The sequence below is a fragment of the Zea mays genome, chromosome 4, assembly GCF_902167145.1.
Source record: "Zea mays cultivar B73 chromosome 4, Zm-B73-REFERENCE-NAM-5.0, whole genome shotgun sequence".
NCBI lineage: Eukaryota > Viridiplantae > Streptophyta > Magnoliopsida > Poales > Poaceae > Zea > Zea mays.
The window spans coordinates 35,775,146-35,791,839 of record NC_050099.1 but is presented as its reverse complement, the minus strand read 5'-3'; the positions used below and the strand labels follow the sequence as shown (position 1 = coordinate 35,791,839).

General features: G+C 50.0%; 1 protein-coding gene and 1 long non-coding RNA gene across 2 annotated transcripts; one reads left to right on the top strand and one right to left on the bottom strand.

Moving 5' to 3' along the window:
* Nucleotides 1-7,572: 7,572 nt before the first annotated feature.
* On the bottom strand, nucleotides 7,573-12,904 carry LOC109946015 (uncharacterized). The gene is made up of 2 exons (XR_002269059.3): nucleotides 12,530-12,904; nucleotides 7,573-8,058 (listed from the first exon to the last, which is right to left on the bottom strand). It is a non-coding gene; the product is annotated as an uncharacterized lncRNA (long non-coding RNA).
* On the top strand, nucleotides 10,428-12,480 carry LOC103655210 (ABC transporter B family member 14). The gene has a single exon (XM_020552515.2). It carries the CDS (start codon nucleotides 10,527-10,529, stop codon nucleotides 12,015-12,017), a length of 1,491 nt encoding a protein of 496 aa, XP_020408104.1. The 5' UTR covers nucleotides 10,428-10,526; the 3' UTR covers nucleotides 12,018-12,480.
* Nucleotides 12,905-16,694: the final 3,790 nt, after the last annotated feature.

Below are 16,694 nucleotides of genomic sequence, written 5' to 3'. Positions count from 1 at the left end.
AACTCCATTGTAATCAAGGCAAGAGGCACCAATAGTGTGGTGGCCCTTGCGGGGAAGTTTTGTTCCCGGCTTTGATTTGAGAAGAGAAGCTCACTCGGTCCGAGGGACCGTTTGAGAGAGGGAAGGGTTGAAAGAGACCCGGCCTTTGTGGCCTCCTCAACGGGGAGTAGGTTTGAGAGAACCGAACCTCGGTAAAACAAATCCACGTGTCTCACTTCATTATTCGCTTGGGATTTGTTTTCACGCCCTCTCTCGGACTCGTTTTTATTTCTAACGCTAACTCGGCTTGTAGTTGTGTTTATATTTGTAAATTTCAGTTTCGCCCTATTCACCCCCCCTCTAGGCGACTTTCAGTACGCCTTTCAAGTCCTTGATGGGCCCCATGCTGGTGATGGCTGCGATCTTCTCCGGGTTGGCTTCGATGCCCCGCTCGGAGACGATGAACCCCAAGAGCATGCCTCGGGGTACCCCGAAGACACACTTTTCGGGATTGAGCTTCACGCCTTTCGCCTTGAGACATTGGAATGTCACTTCAAGGTCGGAAAGGAGGTCGGAGGCTTTCCTCGTCTTGACTACGATGTCATCGACGTAGGCCTCGACCGTTCGGCCAATGTGTTCGCCGAACACATGGTTCATGCACCGCTGGTACGTCGCACCCGCATTCCTCAAGCCGAACGGCATGGTGACATAGCAGTACATGCCGAAGGGCGTGATGAAAGAAGTCGCGAGCTGGTCGGACTCCTTCATCCTGATTTGGTGATACCCTGAGTAGGCATCGAGGAAAGACAGGGTTTCACACCCAGCAGTGGAATCCACGATTTGATCGTTGCGAGGCAGAGGGTAGGGAACCTTCGGACATGCTTTGTTTAGACCAGTGTAGTCTACACACATCCGCCATTTCCCTCCTTTCTTTCTCAAAGCACAGGGTTGGCAAGCCATTCGGGATGGAATACCTCTTTGATGAACCATGCCGCCATTAGCTTGTGGATCTCCTCGCCTATGGCTCTGCGCTTTTCTTCGTCGAATCGGCGCAGAGGCTGCTTGACGGGTCGGGCTCCGGCTCGGATACCCAGCGAGTGCTCGGCGACATCCCTCGGTATGCCAGGCATGTCCGAGGGACTCCACGCGAAAACGTCGGCGTTCGCACGGAGAAAGTCGACGAGCACTGCTTCCTATTTGGGATCGAGCTCGGAACCGATCTGGATCTGCTTGGAGGTGTCGCTGCTGGGGTCGAGGGGGACGGACTTAACCGTCTCCGCTGGCTCGAAGTTGCCGGCGTGGCGCTTCACGTCTGGCACCTCCTTTGAGAGGCTCTCTAGGTCGGCGATGAGGGCCTCGGATTCAGCGAGGGCCTCGGCGTACTCCACGCACTCCACGTCGCATTCGAACACGTGTCGGTACGTGGGGCCGACGGTGATGACCCTGTTGGGGCCCGACATCTTGAGCTTGAGGTAGGTGTAGTTGGGGACGACCATGAACTTCGCGTAGCATGGCCTCCCCAGTACTGCGTGGTAGGTTCCTCGAAACCCGACCACCTCGAACGTGTGGGTCTCCCTTCGGAAGTTGGAGGGTGCTCCGAAGCAGACGGGAAGGTCGAGTTGTCCGAGAGGCTGGACGCGCTTCCCAGGGATGATCCCGTGGAAAGGCGCAGCGCCTGCCCGGACCGAGGACAGATCAACACGCAGGAGCCCGAGGGTCTCGGCGTAGATGATGTTGAGGTTGCTGCCTCCGTCCATGAGGACCTTGGTGAGCCTGACGTCACCGATGACGGGGTCGACAACGAGCGGGTATTTCCCCAGGCTCGGCACGTGGTCGGGGTGGTCGGCTTGGTCGAAGGTGATGGGCTTGTTGGACCAGTCTAGGTAGACTGGCGCCGCCACCTTCACCGAACAGACCTCCCGACGCTCTTGCTTGCGGTGCCGAGCCGAGGCGTTTGCCGCTTGCCCACCGTAGATCATGAAGCAGTCATGGACCTCGGGGAACTCTCCTGCCCGGTGATCTTCCTTCTTGTCGTCGTCGCGAGCCCTGCCACCCTCCGCGGGGTGGCCCGACCCTGTGGAAGTGGCGCCGAAGCATAGCGCACTCCTCAAGGGTGTGCTTGACGGGCCCCTGATGATAGGGGCACGACTCCTTGAGCATCTTGTCGAAGAGGTTGGCACCTCCGGGGGGTTTCCGAGGGTTCTTGTACTCGGCGGCAGCGACAAGGTCCGCATCGGCGGCGTCGCGTTTCGCTTGCGACTTCTTCTTGCCCTTCTTCTTGGCGCCGCGCTGAGTTGACGCCTCGGGGGCATCTTCAGGTGGGCGGCCCTGGGGCTGCTTGTCCTTCCGGAAGATAGCCTCAACCGCCTCCTGGCCAGAGGCGAACTTGGTGGCGATGTCCATCAGCTCGCTCGCCCTGGTGGGGGTCTTGCGACCCAGCTTGCTCACCAGGTCGCGGCAGGTGGTGCCGGCGAGGAACGCGCCGATGACATCCGAATCGGTGATGTTGGGCAGCTCGGTGCGCTGCTTCGAGAATCGCCGGATGTAGTCCCGGAGAGACTCTCTCGGCTGCTGCCGGCAGCTTCAGAGGTCCCAGGAGTTCCCAGGACGCACGTACGTGCCCTGGAAATTGCCGGCGAAGGCTTGGACCAGGTCGTCCCAGTTGGAGATCTGCCCCGGAGGCAGGTGCTCCAACCAGGCGCGAGCGGTGTCGGAGAGGAACAGGGGGAGGTTGCGGATGATGAGGTTGTCATCGTCCGTTCCACCCAGTTGGCAGGCCAGCCGGTAGTCTGCGAGCCACAGTTCCGGTCTCGTCTCCCCCGAGTACTTTGTGATAGTAGTCGGGGTTCGGAACCGGGTCGGGAACAGCGCCCGTCGTATGGCGCGGCTGAAAGCCTGCGGACCGGGTGGTTCGGGCGAGGGACTTCGATCCTCCCCGCTGTCGTAGCGTCCCCCACGCCTGGGGTGGTAGCCTCGACGCACCCTCTCGTCGAGGTGGGCCCGACGGTCGCGGTGATGGTGCTTGTTGCCGAGGCGACCCGGGGCCGCAGGCGCTGTGTTGCGCGTGCGCCCGGTGTGGACCGAGGCTTCCCGCATGAATCGGGAAGTCGCAGCGCGATGTTCCGAGGGGTACCCCTGCCTTCGGGAGGCGGAGCTTTTGGCCCGTCGGACCGCAGCGCCCACCAGGAGATTCTTGAGCTCTCCCTGGATTCGCCGCCCCTCGGTGGTTGATGGCTCCGGCATCACGCGGAGGAGCATTGCTGCTGCAGCCAGGTTCTGGCCGACCCCACTGGAAGCGGGTGGCGGCCTTACCCTGACATCGTCGGCGATGCGGTGCTGGATACCCTGGGGTAGATGACGCATTTCTCCGGCCGGAGGTTGGCCCGCCCATTCCTGCCCGATGTCCCGGCGGATCGGCTCAAGTGCTCATGCTCCCTCGTCGAGCCTGGCCGGCACCTCGCGGATTTGCTCGAGCTGTGGGTCATGACCCCCCGCCGGAACGGGGACCACAGCTAGCTCCCGTAGGATGTCAACGCGAGGCACAGGCCTAGGGAGATCACCGTTCTCCGGCATACCAAGATGGTTGCCTTCGGAGGGACCCCCTAGATCGACGTGGAAACATTCACGACTTGGGCCGCAGTCCTCGTCGCCGAGGCTGCGGCTACCGTCGGAACAGTCGGAAAGGCAGTAGTCGCATGCGGTCATGAAGTCCCGCATGGCACTGGAGTTACCAAGTCTGGAGAAGTCCCAACAGAAGTCGGGCTCGTCATCTTCCTCGGACCCCGAGGGCCCGTAGGTCGAGACGTCCGTCAGCCGGTCCCAGGGTGACCGCATACGATACCCCAGAGGGTTCGGACTCGCCTCTACGAGGGACATGAACTCAAGACTCCCGAAACGGAGCACCGTCCCGGGCTGGAAAGGTTGCTGGAGACTGTCCATCTGGAGCTTGACGGGAAGCTGTTCGTGAACATGCAACAGGCCCTACCTGGCGCGCCAACTGTCGACGTTTCGAGACCGGGGGGTCCCTGGACCGACGAGTGAAATGTCGCCGCGTGCCCCAGCCCAGATGGGTTGGCGCGAGACGGAGCGCGAAGGGGGGAAAAGGCAGCCGGAGAGAGAGGGAGGTGAAAATCCCGCGGCCTTCGTGTTTGTCCCGCGCCCAGGTCGGGTGCGCTTGCAGTAGGGGGTTACAAGCGTCCACGCGGGAGAGGGAGCGAGCGGCCTCACGCGAGCGCCTGTCCCGTCCTCTTCCCCGCGCGGCCAACCCTCGGTAAGAGGGCCCTGGTCCTTCCTTTTATAGGCGCAAGGAGAGGATCCAGGTGTACAATGGGGGTGTAGCAGAGTGCTAACGTGTCTAGCGGAGGAGAGCTAGCGCCCTAAGTACATGCCATCGTGGCAGCCGGAGAGGTTTTGGCACCCAGTTCGTGTGGTGTCGTGGCCGTCGGAGGAGCGCTGGAGCCTGGCGGAAGGACAGCTGTCGGGGCTATTGAGTCCTTGCTGACATCCTCTTGCTTCCGTAAGGGGGCTGAGAGCCGCCGTCGTCATAGAGCGTGCGGGGTGCCATCATTACTTGTCTGGCGGAGCGAGCCAGATGGGACGCCGGTCTTGTTCCCCGTAGCCTGAGTCAGCTTGGGGTAGGGTAATGATGGCGCCTCCTGTTGACGTGGTCGGTCCGCGCCCTAGGTTGGGCGATGTGGAGGCTCCTCCGAGGTCGAGGTCGAGTCTGTCTTCCGTGGCCGAGGTCGAGTCCGAGCCCCTGGGTCGGGCGAGGCGGAGACCGTCGGCTGAAGCCAGGGCTGAGTCCGAGCCCTGGGGTCGGGCGAAGCGGAGTTCGTCGTCTTCTGGGGCTGAGCCCGAGTCCGAGACCTGGGGTCGGGCGGATCGGAGTTCGCCGTCTTCCGGGGCTGAGCCCAAGTCCGAGCCCTGGGGTCGGGCGGATCGGAGTTCGCCGTCTTCCGGGGCTGAGCCCAAGTCCGAGCCCTGGGTCGGGCGGATCGGAGTTCGCCGTCTTCCGGGGCTGAGCCCAAGTCCGAGCCCTGGGTCGGGCGGAGCGGAGTTCGCCGTCTTCCGGGGCTGAGCCCGAGTCCGAGCCCTGGGTCGGGCGGAGCGGAGTTCGCCGTCTTCCGGGGCTGAGCCCGAGTCCGAGCCCTGGGTCGGGCGGAGCGGAGTTCGCCGTCTTCCGGGGCTGAGCACGAGTCCGAGCCCTGGGTCGGGTGGATCGGAGTTCGCCGTCTTCCGGGGCTGAGCCCAAGTCCGAGCCTTGGGTCGGGCGGAGCGGAGTTCGCCGTCTTCCGGGGCTGAGCCCGAGTCCGAGCCCTGGGTCGGGCGGAGCGGAGTTTGCCGTCTTCCGGGGCTGAGCCCGAGTCCGAGCCCTGGGTCGGGCGGAGCGGAGTTCGCCGTCTTTCGGGGCTGAGCCCGAGTCCGAGCCCTGGGTCGGGCGGAGCGGAGTTTCCTATGGTGCCTGAAGCCGGGCCTGACCGCATGTCAGCCTCACCATGTCGAGTGGCACAGCAGTCGGAGCGGCGCAGGCGGCGCTGTCCTTCTGTCAGGCCGGTCAGTGGAGCGGCGAAGTGACTGCGGTCACTTCGGCTCTGTCGACTGGAGGGCGTGCGTCAGGATAAAGGTGTCAGGCCGCCTTTGCATTAAATGCCCCTGCGATTTGGTCGGTTGGCGTGGCGATTTGGCCAGGGTTGCTTCTTGGCGAAGACTGGGTCTCAGGCGAGCCGGAAGTTTGTTCGTCGCTGGAGGGGGGCCTCGGGCGAGACGGAGATCCTCCGGGGTCGGCTGCCCTTGCCCGAGGCTGGGCTCGGGCGAGGCGTGATCGAGTCCCTCGAATGGACCGATCCCTGGCTTAGTCGCACCCATCAGGCCTTTGCATCTTTGTGCTGATGGGGGTTACCAGCTGAGAATTAGGAGCCTTGAGGGTACCCCTAATTATGGTCCCCGACAATTCTAAACCTAGATGGAAGGTTTTCTATATCATTCATGTTAAAATGATAGCATCCCATGAAGCATGTTATATGCATTATAAATATCTCATTATTAACTAATAAAAATGCAAGAAATATCAGGCTGTTGGATAACTACTGTAAAAGCTCCGGGCGCTAACATGAAGCCTTGTAACTAGGGATGACGATGGGTTTTAAATTTTACCCTGTAGAATTTAAAGATCGAATCACATTAGGATCAGTCTCTATTTTTATTCATTGTTGAACTCAAATTAATTTAGAACCCCTAAGAAATTATGAAGAAACATTTGAATCGCGACCATTACCACCCCTACTGGCGACAGAAACTGCCTTGTTTATTACTAAACTAGACACCTTGCTCTTGTAGTCTTGTTGATGTCGTGTGGCATATTAAGTTGCATACACCAACCAATTCAAGCTAAAAGCTTAAATTGATGATATGAGAGGTGGAGAATTCAATTATATTATATTCCAACACGACAAAAAAAAATAACAAACACGTTTAGCAAGGCATCACGTATATGTACGAGGAAGATACCCGGTGTATTCAGTTTGAAGTACTAAGGAATATGATGTACACTAAGATTGAATCCCAATAGAAAAGTGGCTCTGGAGTAAAGTAATGTAACCTGTAGATGAAAACAAAGTTAATTGCCTCACGTACGTCTATGAGACCATGAGGACAGGACATTCATGCTTAGTATTTCCCAAAGACGTAACTTTTTTTTTACAACAAAGCTGAAGTCGGAGACAAAGTTTACTAGCTTTCATGCCTGGATACGCAGGTTGGACATGGCCCATGACGTCAGCGGAGGAGTCACGAACAAAACTGGGAGCCGCTAGGATTGAGCAATAGATAGACTATTTCTTCTTCCCAAGGGACGATGGAGATGGAACAATTAAGTATGAATCTTGTTAGTATCATCGGTGCAAATTTGTAGCTATGTGGGCAGTGCTATAAATCTCCAGTGTTGGCCGGTCCCTCGGTTTCTGCAAATCAACACAAAAGCAATAATGCCAGCCATCCAAGGGAAGAAGGACGACAAACCCTCTGAAGAACCTAGTAGCATCGTCGCAGATGGCAAGCAAAGCGCGGCAGCGGCAGCGGCCGAGGACGGCGGATCGTTCCCCTTCTTCGGCCTGCTTCGCTACGCGGACGCGCTGGACTGGCTGCTCATGGTGTCGGGGACCGTGGGCTCCTTCGTGCATGGCATGGGGCCTTCCATGTCGTACTACATACTGGGGAAGACTCTCGACGTTGTCGGGAGCAACATGGGCGACAACGAGGCCACGGTCCATGAACTCACTAAGGTTCTTTCTTTCTTTTTTCGAACTACCCTGTTAGATTAGATGACATCCGGTTCTGTTGATTGGTTTCAGTGTTGTTGTTGTTCCACTAACGTACGACAGTGCAAATGTTCCTGTTAATTTGCAGTTGATTCCGTATATGTGGATGTTAGCAGTTGTTACCCTTCCTGGTGGGATGATTGGTGAGTGGGGTCAAGTTCAAAACATCTTATGCTAGCTTGACCGATTTCATAGAGAAGCTCTAGATTATCACCATGCATTTCAGAAACCGCAAGCTGGATGTATACAAGCCAGAGGCAGATGACACGCATGCGGATAGCATATCTGAGATCAGTGCTCAGCCAAGATATCGGAGCCTTCGACACCGACTTAACCACTGCAAGTATCATGGCTGGGGCAACCAACCACATGAGTGTCATACAAGACGCAATTGGTGAAAAGGTAATTGATTTTCCTCGTCCGGCCTCCTCATAACATGTCACTTGCAAGAGTCACTAACTAACCAAAGAGAAGAAGTACCCCCAAAAAAACAAAAAAAAAAAACTGCTCGATGATAACAGAGATCTTAAAAGTTTGGCTTATCATTGCTTTCTCCAGATGGGTCACTTCATGTCAAACTTCTCCACGTTCTTAGTTGCTATCATTGTTGCCTTCGCGTGCTGTTGGGAGGTCGGCCTGCTCTCCCTGCTAGTTGTGCCTATGCTCCTCATGGTTGGAGCATCTTACTCGAAGGCGATGATCAGCATGTCCCTCGCAAGAACATCTTTCGTGTCTGAAGCGACCGCTATCGTAGAACAGGTACCTGTGCAAATGAATGCCATGTTAAAGTTAAGCAGGTTTAACACTGAATTTGTGATCGTATATTCGTATGTGAACTATTATTTGTCCACAGAATCTTGCACATATAAAGACCGTATTCTCATTCGTTGGAGAAAAGTCAGCTATCAAATCCTTTAGCAATTGCATGGATAGTCAATACGCGTTAAGCAAGAAAGAGTCGATGGTGAAAGGTCTAGGTTTGGGAATGTTGCAGATCGCAACATTCTGTTCGTATTCACTGGTAATCTGGGTTGGAGCGGTTGCTGTGACTGAAGGAAAAGCAAAACCTGGTGAAACGATTGCAGCCGTCATTAATGTCCTCTCCGGTGCAATGTAATACTGAGAAATCTCCTTTTCAACAATGTAGGATATTGCATGATTGTCCTGTGTTTAGGATATTCGAATATATAATACTGACCCTATATAGTTGCCTGTGATCCAGATATATATCAAATGCAGCGCCAGATCTGCAGGCCTTCAGCCAAGCCAAAGTTGCTGGGAAAGAAGTGTTTAAGGTCATCAAAAGAACTCCAGCAATAAGCTACGAATCGAAGGGAAAATTCTTGGAAAAGGTCACTGGAGATATAGAAATACGGGAGGTGCACTTCACATATCCATCGCGTGAGGATAAGCCAGTTCTCCAAGGTTTCTCACTGGCTATACAGGCAGGCAATATTTTAGCTCTTGTGGGGAGCAGTGGATGTGGAAAGAGCACAGTGATTTCTCTGGTTCAAAGGTTCTACGATCCTATGTCAGGTAACATTATATTGTGCAATATATGCATCAAATATAACAATCAAATATTGTGTCTGCTGGTTGTCTTGCAAAAATGTTTATGTCAGTAAGTTGTTATAAATCGCAGGTGTGGTTCTCATTGATGGCCAAGACATTAAAACACTCGACCTGAAGTTCCTGCGGACAAATATAGGTTCAGTCTCCCAAGAGCCATCGCTATTTTCAGGTACCATCATGGACAACTTGAGAATTGGCAAAATTGATGCAACTGATGAAGAGATAATTGAAGCAGCCAAAACAGCTAATGTGCACTCTTTTATATCCAATCTTCCAAACCAATATGCAACTGAGGTGAGATTTTATGTTATTTAAGCAAGGACCATTGAACACCTCAGGAACCTCCTTTCTTTTTTTTCCATAGTCGTGGATGAAACTATATCAAATATTAATATATTTAATAGTCAGCGAAATTAAGTTGAAAAACTGATTTTGTTGTCAACTGGGAAGCTCAGTACCAAGAAATCATGTGAAGAAGCAATATGTTGTGTATGCTTTTTATTAATTTTCATAATTTTTTGTTACATTCTAGAAATAGAAAATAACAATCGTTGCTTCTTTCATACAACAAATACAGGTAGGAGAAAGAGGTTTGCAATTATCAGGAGGTCAGAAACAAAGAATAGCAATTGCAAGAGCCATTCTAAAAGATCCACCAATTCTACTTCTTGATGAGGCGACAAGTGCACTTGATTCTGAATCTGAGAAGACAGTTCAGGAAGCTCTTGACATAGCTATGCAAGGAAGGACAGTTATCTTGATTGCCCACAGAATGTCAACAATCATAGGTGCAGACAAGATCGTTCTCGTGGAGAATGGAACAGTGGCTCAATCTGGAACACATGAAGAATTGCTGGAGAAAAGTGCATTCTACTCAAGCGTATGCAGTATGCAAAATCTGGAGAAGGATTCTGGCAAGAGCAAGACAAGGTAGATGCAATCAATTGTCCACTTCTTTCCACATTGTAAAATGTTCTCCCATTGAATCCATTATGGCATTGTGCTGAAAATGCAACAATGTAACAATGAGAATACGCTCTTCTGCAACTAGATCGATGATACCTAACTTGGTTTACATGGAACTGGTGTACATTCTACTCACTTGCTTATTTTGATTGGTAAAACAGATTTGTTGATGAGGTCAAAGAAGAAAAGGAAAAAGAAGAATCACAAGAAGGAATTTACAACAAACTATCATTCACTTCTAGTGAACAAGAAAAAACACTAGAACTGACCGAGCAACCAAAGCAAGCAATCAGAAAGAGAACATCAACTTTCTATAGAATATTCCTTAGAACTTTTAAACTGCTCCCGGAGAAGGTTCTGCTGGGCTCCATAGCAGCAGCAATCTCTGGGATCTCAAGGCCTGTATTTGCTTTCTACATCATGACAGTTGGCGTAGCATACATTAAACCAGATGCAAAGAGTATAGTCAGCACGTACTCAGTAATTTTATTCCTCATTGGACTGCTCACGTTTTTCAGTAACATGTTCCAGCACTATATATATGGCCTAGTTGGTGAAAGGGCAACAAATAACCTAAGGGAGGCCCTCTTTTCAGGTTTGTTGACGACCATAACTTTGTGTATCTCACAATTGCAATTAATAAAGAAAAATATGATATGTTATTATTCGGAATCATAACACCATTTCTCTTCAATGAACACAGTCATTCTTCGGAATGAAATAGGTTGGTTTGAACAACCAAAGAACAGTGTCGGCTTTCTAACCTCACGTATTGTCGGTGACACCTCCATGATTAAAACCATCATATCTGATCGGATGTCTCTCATTGTCCAGTGTATCTCTTCAATTTTGATAGCCACAGTGTTGAGCACAGTAGTGAACTGGAGGATGGGTCTTGTTGCATGGACTTTGATGCCATTCCATTTCTTTGCTGGCCTTGTACAAGTCAGGTCAGCAAAAGGTTTTGCCACTGACTTCTCTGCATCTCACCGGGAGTTAATTTCCCTCACTTCAGAGGCTGTCAGCAACATTCGTACAGTGGCATCGTTTGTTCAGGAAGACGAAATACTAAAGAAAGCAGACTTATCACTCCAAGAACCAATGCGTACAAGCAAAGTAGAAAGCATCAAGTATGGTTTAGTACAAGGGACTTCCCTCTGCTTGTGGCATATGACACATGCCATCGCATTGAGTTTCACTATCATGCTACTTGATAAGAACCTATCATCATTCAAAGACTGTGTACGATCGTACCAAGCGTTTGCAATGACAATATCTTCCATCACAGAGCTATGGTCCTTGATCCCTCTAGTCTTGTCCGCTATCACAGTATTAGACCCTGCACTTGACATACTTGACAGAGAAACACAGATTGTACCGGATGTTCCAGAAGTGCATTCTGAAGAAAGATTAGCAGGTGACATTGTGTTTCAAGATGTCAGTTTCAGCTACCCCTCAAGGCCAGAAGTGATCATACTAGATGGCTTCAATCTAGATATTGAACCAGGGCAACAGGTGGCATTGGTAGGCCCAAGTGGTTCAGGAAAAACCACAGTGTTGGCTCTTCTGCTAAGATTCTATGATCCTTGCGAAGGACGGGTGCTTGTGAACGATAAGGATATCCGGGACTACAATCTGAGATACCTGAGAAAGCACATAGGACTAGTGCAGCAAGAGCCAATGTTGTTCAACTTGTCTATTAGAGAGAACATTAGCTACGGAAATGAAGGTGCATCAGAATCAGAAATAGTTGCGGCTGCAATGGAGGCAAACATCCATGAGTTCATCAGTGGCCTGTCAAATGGATATGACACTGTGGTTGGGGACAAAGGAAGTCAGCTTTCCGGAGGTCAGAAGCAGCGGATCGCCATTGCAAGAGCTATACTAAAGAGGCCCACCATAATGCTACTGGACGAGGCGACGAGCGCTCTAGATGGCCAATCTGAGATGGTGGTGATGAGCTCCCTGGTAGCAAAAGAGTGGAGAAACAATGGCGAGCTTTCAAGCAAGATCACAAGCATCACGATTGCACATAGATTGTCCACAATCACGAGTGCAGAGGTGATTGTCGTGATGGATAAAGGTCAGGTGGTTGAATTGGGAAGCCATGAAGCATTAATCTCGGCAAAAGATGGTGTTTACTCGAGACTGTACAGTATGCAAAGCAAAGGAGTCAAAGACTAAATATCATGATGTGCGGCACAGAAAATAAAAGCAACAGAGGAGTCAAAATCTCAAGGAAGGAAGGATCTCACTTCCAATACACTCATTGGCAAGCATAACGTTTGATGCCCCTCCCTCAGAGATATGTAAAAGCATACTGCAGTTTTGCTTGTGAGAAATAAGTTGGTTGAGCACAAATGGCAATTGTTCACTATATGTTTTGCTAAAAAAACTTGGGATCATTACTGCTGTTTTCGCCTACTATGCTCGTATTATTTTGACAGTCTCTGCAGTTTTCACAGCCCAAGTTTTCAATCGAAGTCCTTAAAACCAATCCCCCCTGGGATAACCCCCATTCTTACTTCTTGGCGTGCATATTCCGTTCGGAACATATCACAGAAGCGCAAGATTCGGAGTAGATCCATAAACAAAACTCAAAAGGAAAAAAAGTTATGCAATGAGGAACCATGATCAGTCCAACCTCATCTCATAATACTGACGATGCTTAATTAAGAGAGAGAAAGCACACTCACCCGCTCATCAGTTGTACCGCCTGCCTTCCCCTCCGCTCCTGTTTGGTCCCTCCTCCATCCGCGCCCTCGGGCTGTTGCGCAGAACAGCTACCCAACCGGAGGCTGGCTGGCCCGCAGTCGCTGCTCCTGCTCCTGCGGCGAGCGCGTGGCGAGTGGCGACCATGGTGCCACTTCACGTTGGGGAACGGGAAGAATGGGGGATGGTGTGCCGCCGACGATTGAATGCTCCCCGGCGGCAGGGCGGTCGCCCCATTTGGTGTGCTGCCTAGTGTAGGCCTCAAGGGATGTTAACGGGAACATTTCACCTTGTCCGGCTGCTTGTTAGCTCGACGACTGCATCTGCAGCGTCTTAAAAACCAGCGGCCTTTACCTACGTGTTAGTAGGTAAAAAAACTATACCATGTAGTTTTAGGCGTGAGTTTCTACTGTGCGGGTTTGATTCTTGATTCGATTAGATTTTTCTCACGGTTATGAAAACTATGTACCATGTTGTAAACCCGTATACCCATATTGGATATATGTATACATGTGTATATATAATACATATTTAGATATGTATATTTATATACACATGTAATTATATATGTACAAAGATGAAATATATATATGTAATTATGTGTTCGCGAGTGTATATGTGGTTTTATGACACATGTGGGTAGCGGATACGAGTGCTAATTTAATATTAAACCAATAAATATGGATTTGTAAACTCTATCAGCGGGTTTCAAACTCGTTCTCATCTCTATACCTCTCAAATCCCGATCGTGATATGACTGCTATGAATGGGGACAAGGGAGGAGTCGGGTCTTGCAGCACACTCTCGCTCGAGCTTTTTTCCTCTATCATAGCACTTGTGTTGTTAATAACTTTTTTGTTTCTATCTATAGGCATTGGATCCTTTATTTTAAAGGAATTGAAATTTACTTATTAAAGTAGGTTATTTGGTTTAGAATTTGACATTCCACTATTTTCCAAAGTCTAGATATATGACTATCCCGAATTCATAGGATGAGAGGTAGAAAATGATTTATGTATCAATAGTCTATGTTTCTACTCTGCAACTTATAATACACTCTTCGTCTCACTCCCATATAGTAAAAATATATCATATAAATGTCTCTCATATGGCAAATAGTTGTATACAAACATATTTTATATAAAACCATAATAGTTTAATTAGTCTATGTTTAATTTACAGTTATTAGAATGGAATTTACTTATTAAAGAATATTATCCAAATAATACTTCGATCTCATTTTAGTTATTTCTATTTTTTATTTCTCGCCTCCTGAAATGGCCATATTGACCCTCTTTGTTCTCCTCCCTCCCAGTCGAGCTCCTTCAATTCTATCGCGTCGACAACATCACTATACGGCGAAGGCGCAAGTGCGTGATCAATGACTTAAGGGTTGTTGACGCCACCATCAAGCTCGCAGGCGGCAACATCGTCAAGATCACTAATCCTAATAATCATAAGGGGTCCAAGTACATGCGGGTCCACTGGCCCACTCCTCTCGAGCCGTAGTCGTCGTACAAAATTTGGTGGTGGTTTCATCCGTATTGAGGGCATACAACCAACCCTAATCTATATGGGGCACTTGAGAGGTATTTAGGGCTTAGTTGTAAAAGTACAAGAGAAGGTCACTTCGTGAAGAGTTTATCTCTATACAATTTTCCATACAATTTATCTCTGAGCGGTATTTATGATCTAGAGGTTCACAGTTGTATCATGCATTCTCTTAGTTGTCTTTTGTACTTAAAAACAATCAATGGTCTCAGGGTTATACATGCCCTGAGGATGTACCATGGTTGGTGATTTTCATCTGTATTTGTTGGAGTTGCGACACGATGGAGGCATCCATAGTCGACGTCACATCTAACAGGGGTGGCCTACACGTACATTGTCTAGAATGACAATACTATCACAAGCCAGAAAATGGTGCTATACTCAGGGATAAATCATTTGGAACAATACATGAGGAAAATAGAGGGTATGTATTTGTTACATTGTTATGATTTTAGATCCATTAGGATTGAACTACATTTTGTATCGCATGTACTAACTTTCATTAGCATTAATAGGTTTGGACTAACAATTGTGAAAGGGAAATGTGCCATTGGGCCATTTCTATAAACGTTTTGGTGATTAGATGCTTAACACACATTGTTTTGTGCTAAATGTCAAAGATATGCAAATGAAGAATCAAGGTATGACTCTATCCTTAGTGAATTATTTTTGGCACCAACATATTCTTCTAAGTGCTAGGAACCTTGTCAAATAAAAAACGGATTGGAGAAGTTTGGCTATGTCTAGCCAAACTTGCACCAGCCTGCGGTGCACCGGACTGTCCGGTGCTCAGGTTGGCGCGCCCGGCGAACTGGCTGCTCTCGGGAAAAACTCAGCTTGTCGCGGCTATAATTCATCCGACTGTCTGGTGTGCACCGGACTGTCCGGTGAGTCAGTCGCACCCACGCCAACGGTCGGTCGCGCGATCAGTGGGCGACACGTGGACTTCACCAACAGTAGGAAGGTCACACCGGACTGTCCGGTGTGCCACGAGAACTATGGTTGCAACGATCGGCTTCGCCAGAAAAGGAAGGAAATCGCGCGTTGTTCACTGTCCGGTGGTGCACCGGACTGTCCGGTGCGCCCACACACAGAAGGCAACTATGGCCTTCTAATTGGAGCTCCAACAGCTCCTAGCTGCCTTGGGGCTATAAAAGGGACCCATAGGCGCATGGAGCAGTAGACCAAGCACCCCTTGAACATTCTAAGACGCTGAGACTTCGCATTCACGCATCTGTTTCATTGTGATAGAGATTCGAGCACTTTTCTAAGCTGTAACTCCGTTGTGCTGCTTTCGTGTGCTCGTTCTTGTCTTGTGTGTATGTTGGTGCTGCAACTCTCGCTCTTGTGTGTGTTGCTATTTCCTCCTTACTTCTGTGCTCATTCGAGATCTTTTGTGTAAGGTGTGAGAGACTCTAAAGTGTGGAGATTTCTCACAAAGGGGTATTGTTGAGATAAAGAGAACCGTGGTATTCAAGTCGATCTTTGGATCACTTGAAAGTGGTTGAGTGCAACCCTCGTCCGTTGGGACGCCACAACGTGGAGTAGGCAAGTATTCTACTTGACCGAACCACGTGATAAAAATCGATGTGTCACTTGTCTTTATTCTTGTGCGATTCTCTCTATCTACATTCACTTTACTTGCATAATTGCTCTAAGTTTAATACTCATATTGTGGAGAGCAATTAAGTGAAGAAGTTTACTTCGCTTGTACTTCTCTCTTGAACTTGGACTTTACTTTCACTAATCTAATATTATTCCAAGTTTGTGTTGTTAAGCTGTTTTTACAGGATCACTTATTCACCCCCCTCTAGGTGCTCTCAATTGGTATCAGAGTCGTTCTCTTCATCAAGGGACTAACCGCTCGAAGAGATGGATCCTAAGGGAAAGGGGATCATGATCAACGACAAGAAAAAGGAGAAGGAGACCCTCTATGTTGATGAGCCAAAAGGTGACAAGCCCACCGACTCAGGCTCAAACAACAAGAGGAAGGATGGGAAGAAGAAGAGGCTGAAAGTCGCCTAGAGGGGGGTGAATAGGCGAAACCTGAAATTTATAACTTTAAACACGCACTAAGGTCGGGGTTAGCGTTAGGATTAAATTCAAGTCAGAAAGAGAGGGAAAACAAATCAACCAAGAAATAAGGCGAGTGAACACGGTTGTTGGAACTTGCTATCAGTCGCAAGAAGGCCAACAGGGGTGAACAGTGTAGACAGTAGGGTTACGCGTGAGATGGCAAATAGCTCGGTTAACCAGGCCTCTCACGGGCACTGTGCGGGGGTATTTATAGGTACTTGAACGCCCAGCGCCTTGTGTTAAGGACGCATGTGCCCTCAGCTACCTAGGTTATCCCCAGAATATTCCCATAAAGCAGGGTTACAGACTGTAATTACAGGGATGCCTTTACAAATTAGGCCCGTAACACGCGGCGGCCACGCAGGGCCCGTTACAATGGGCCGGATCGCACGTGGGCCTCTGAGCTGGACGAGGCCGCACTGTGGGATGCCTTCGTCGCCGGTCTTCGTCTGGTGCCGAGCAAGCGAAGGGTGTCCCTGCCTGCTTTGTCTCTGTCAGAGCAGCGGCTGAGCAGCGGAGGCT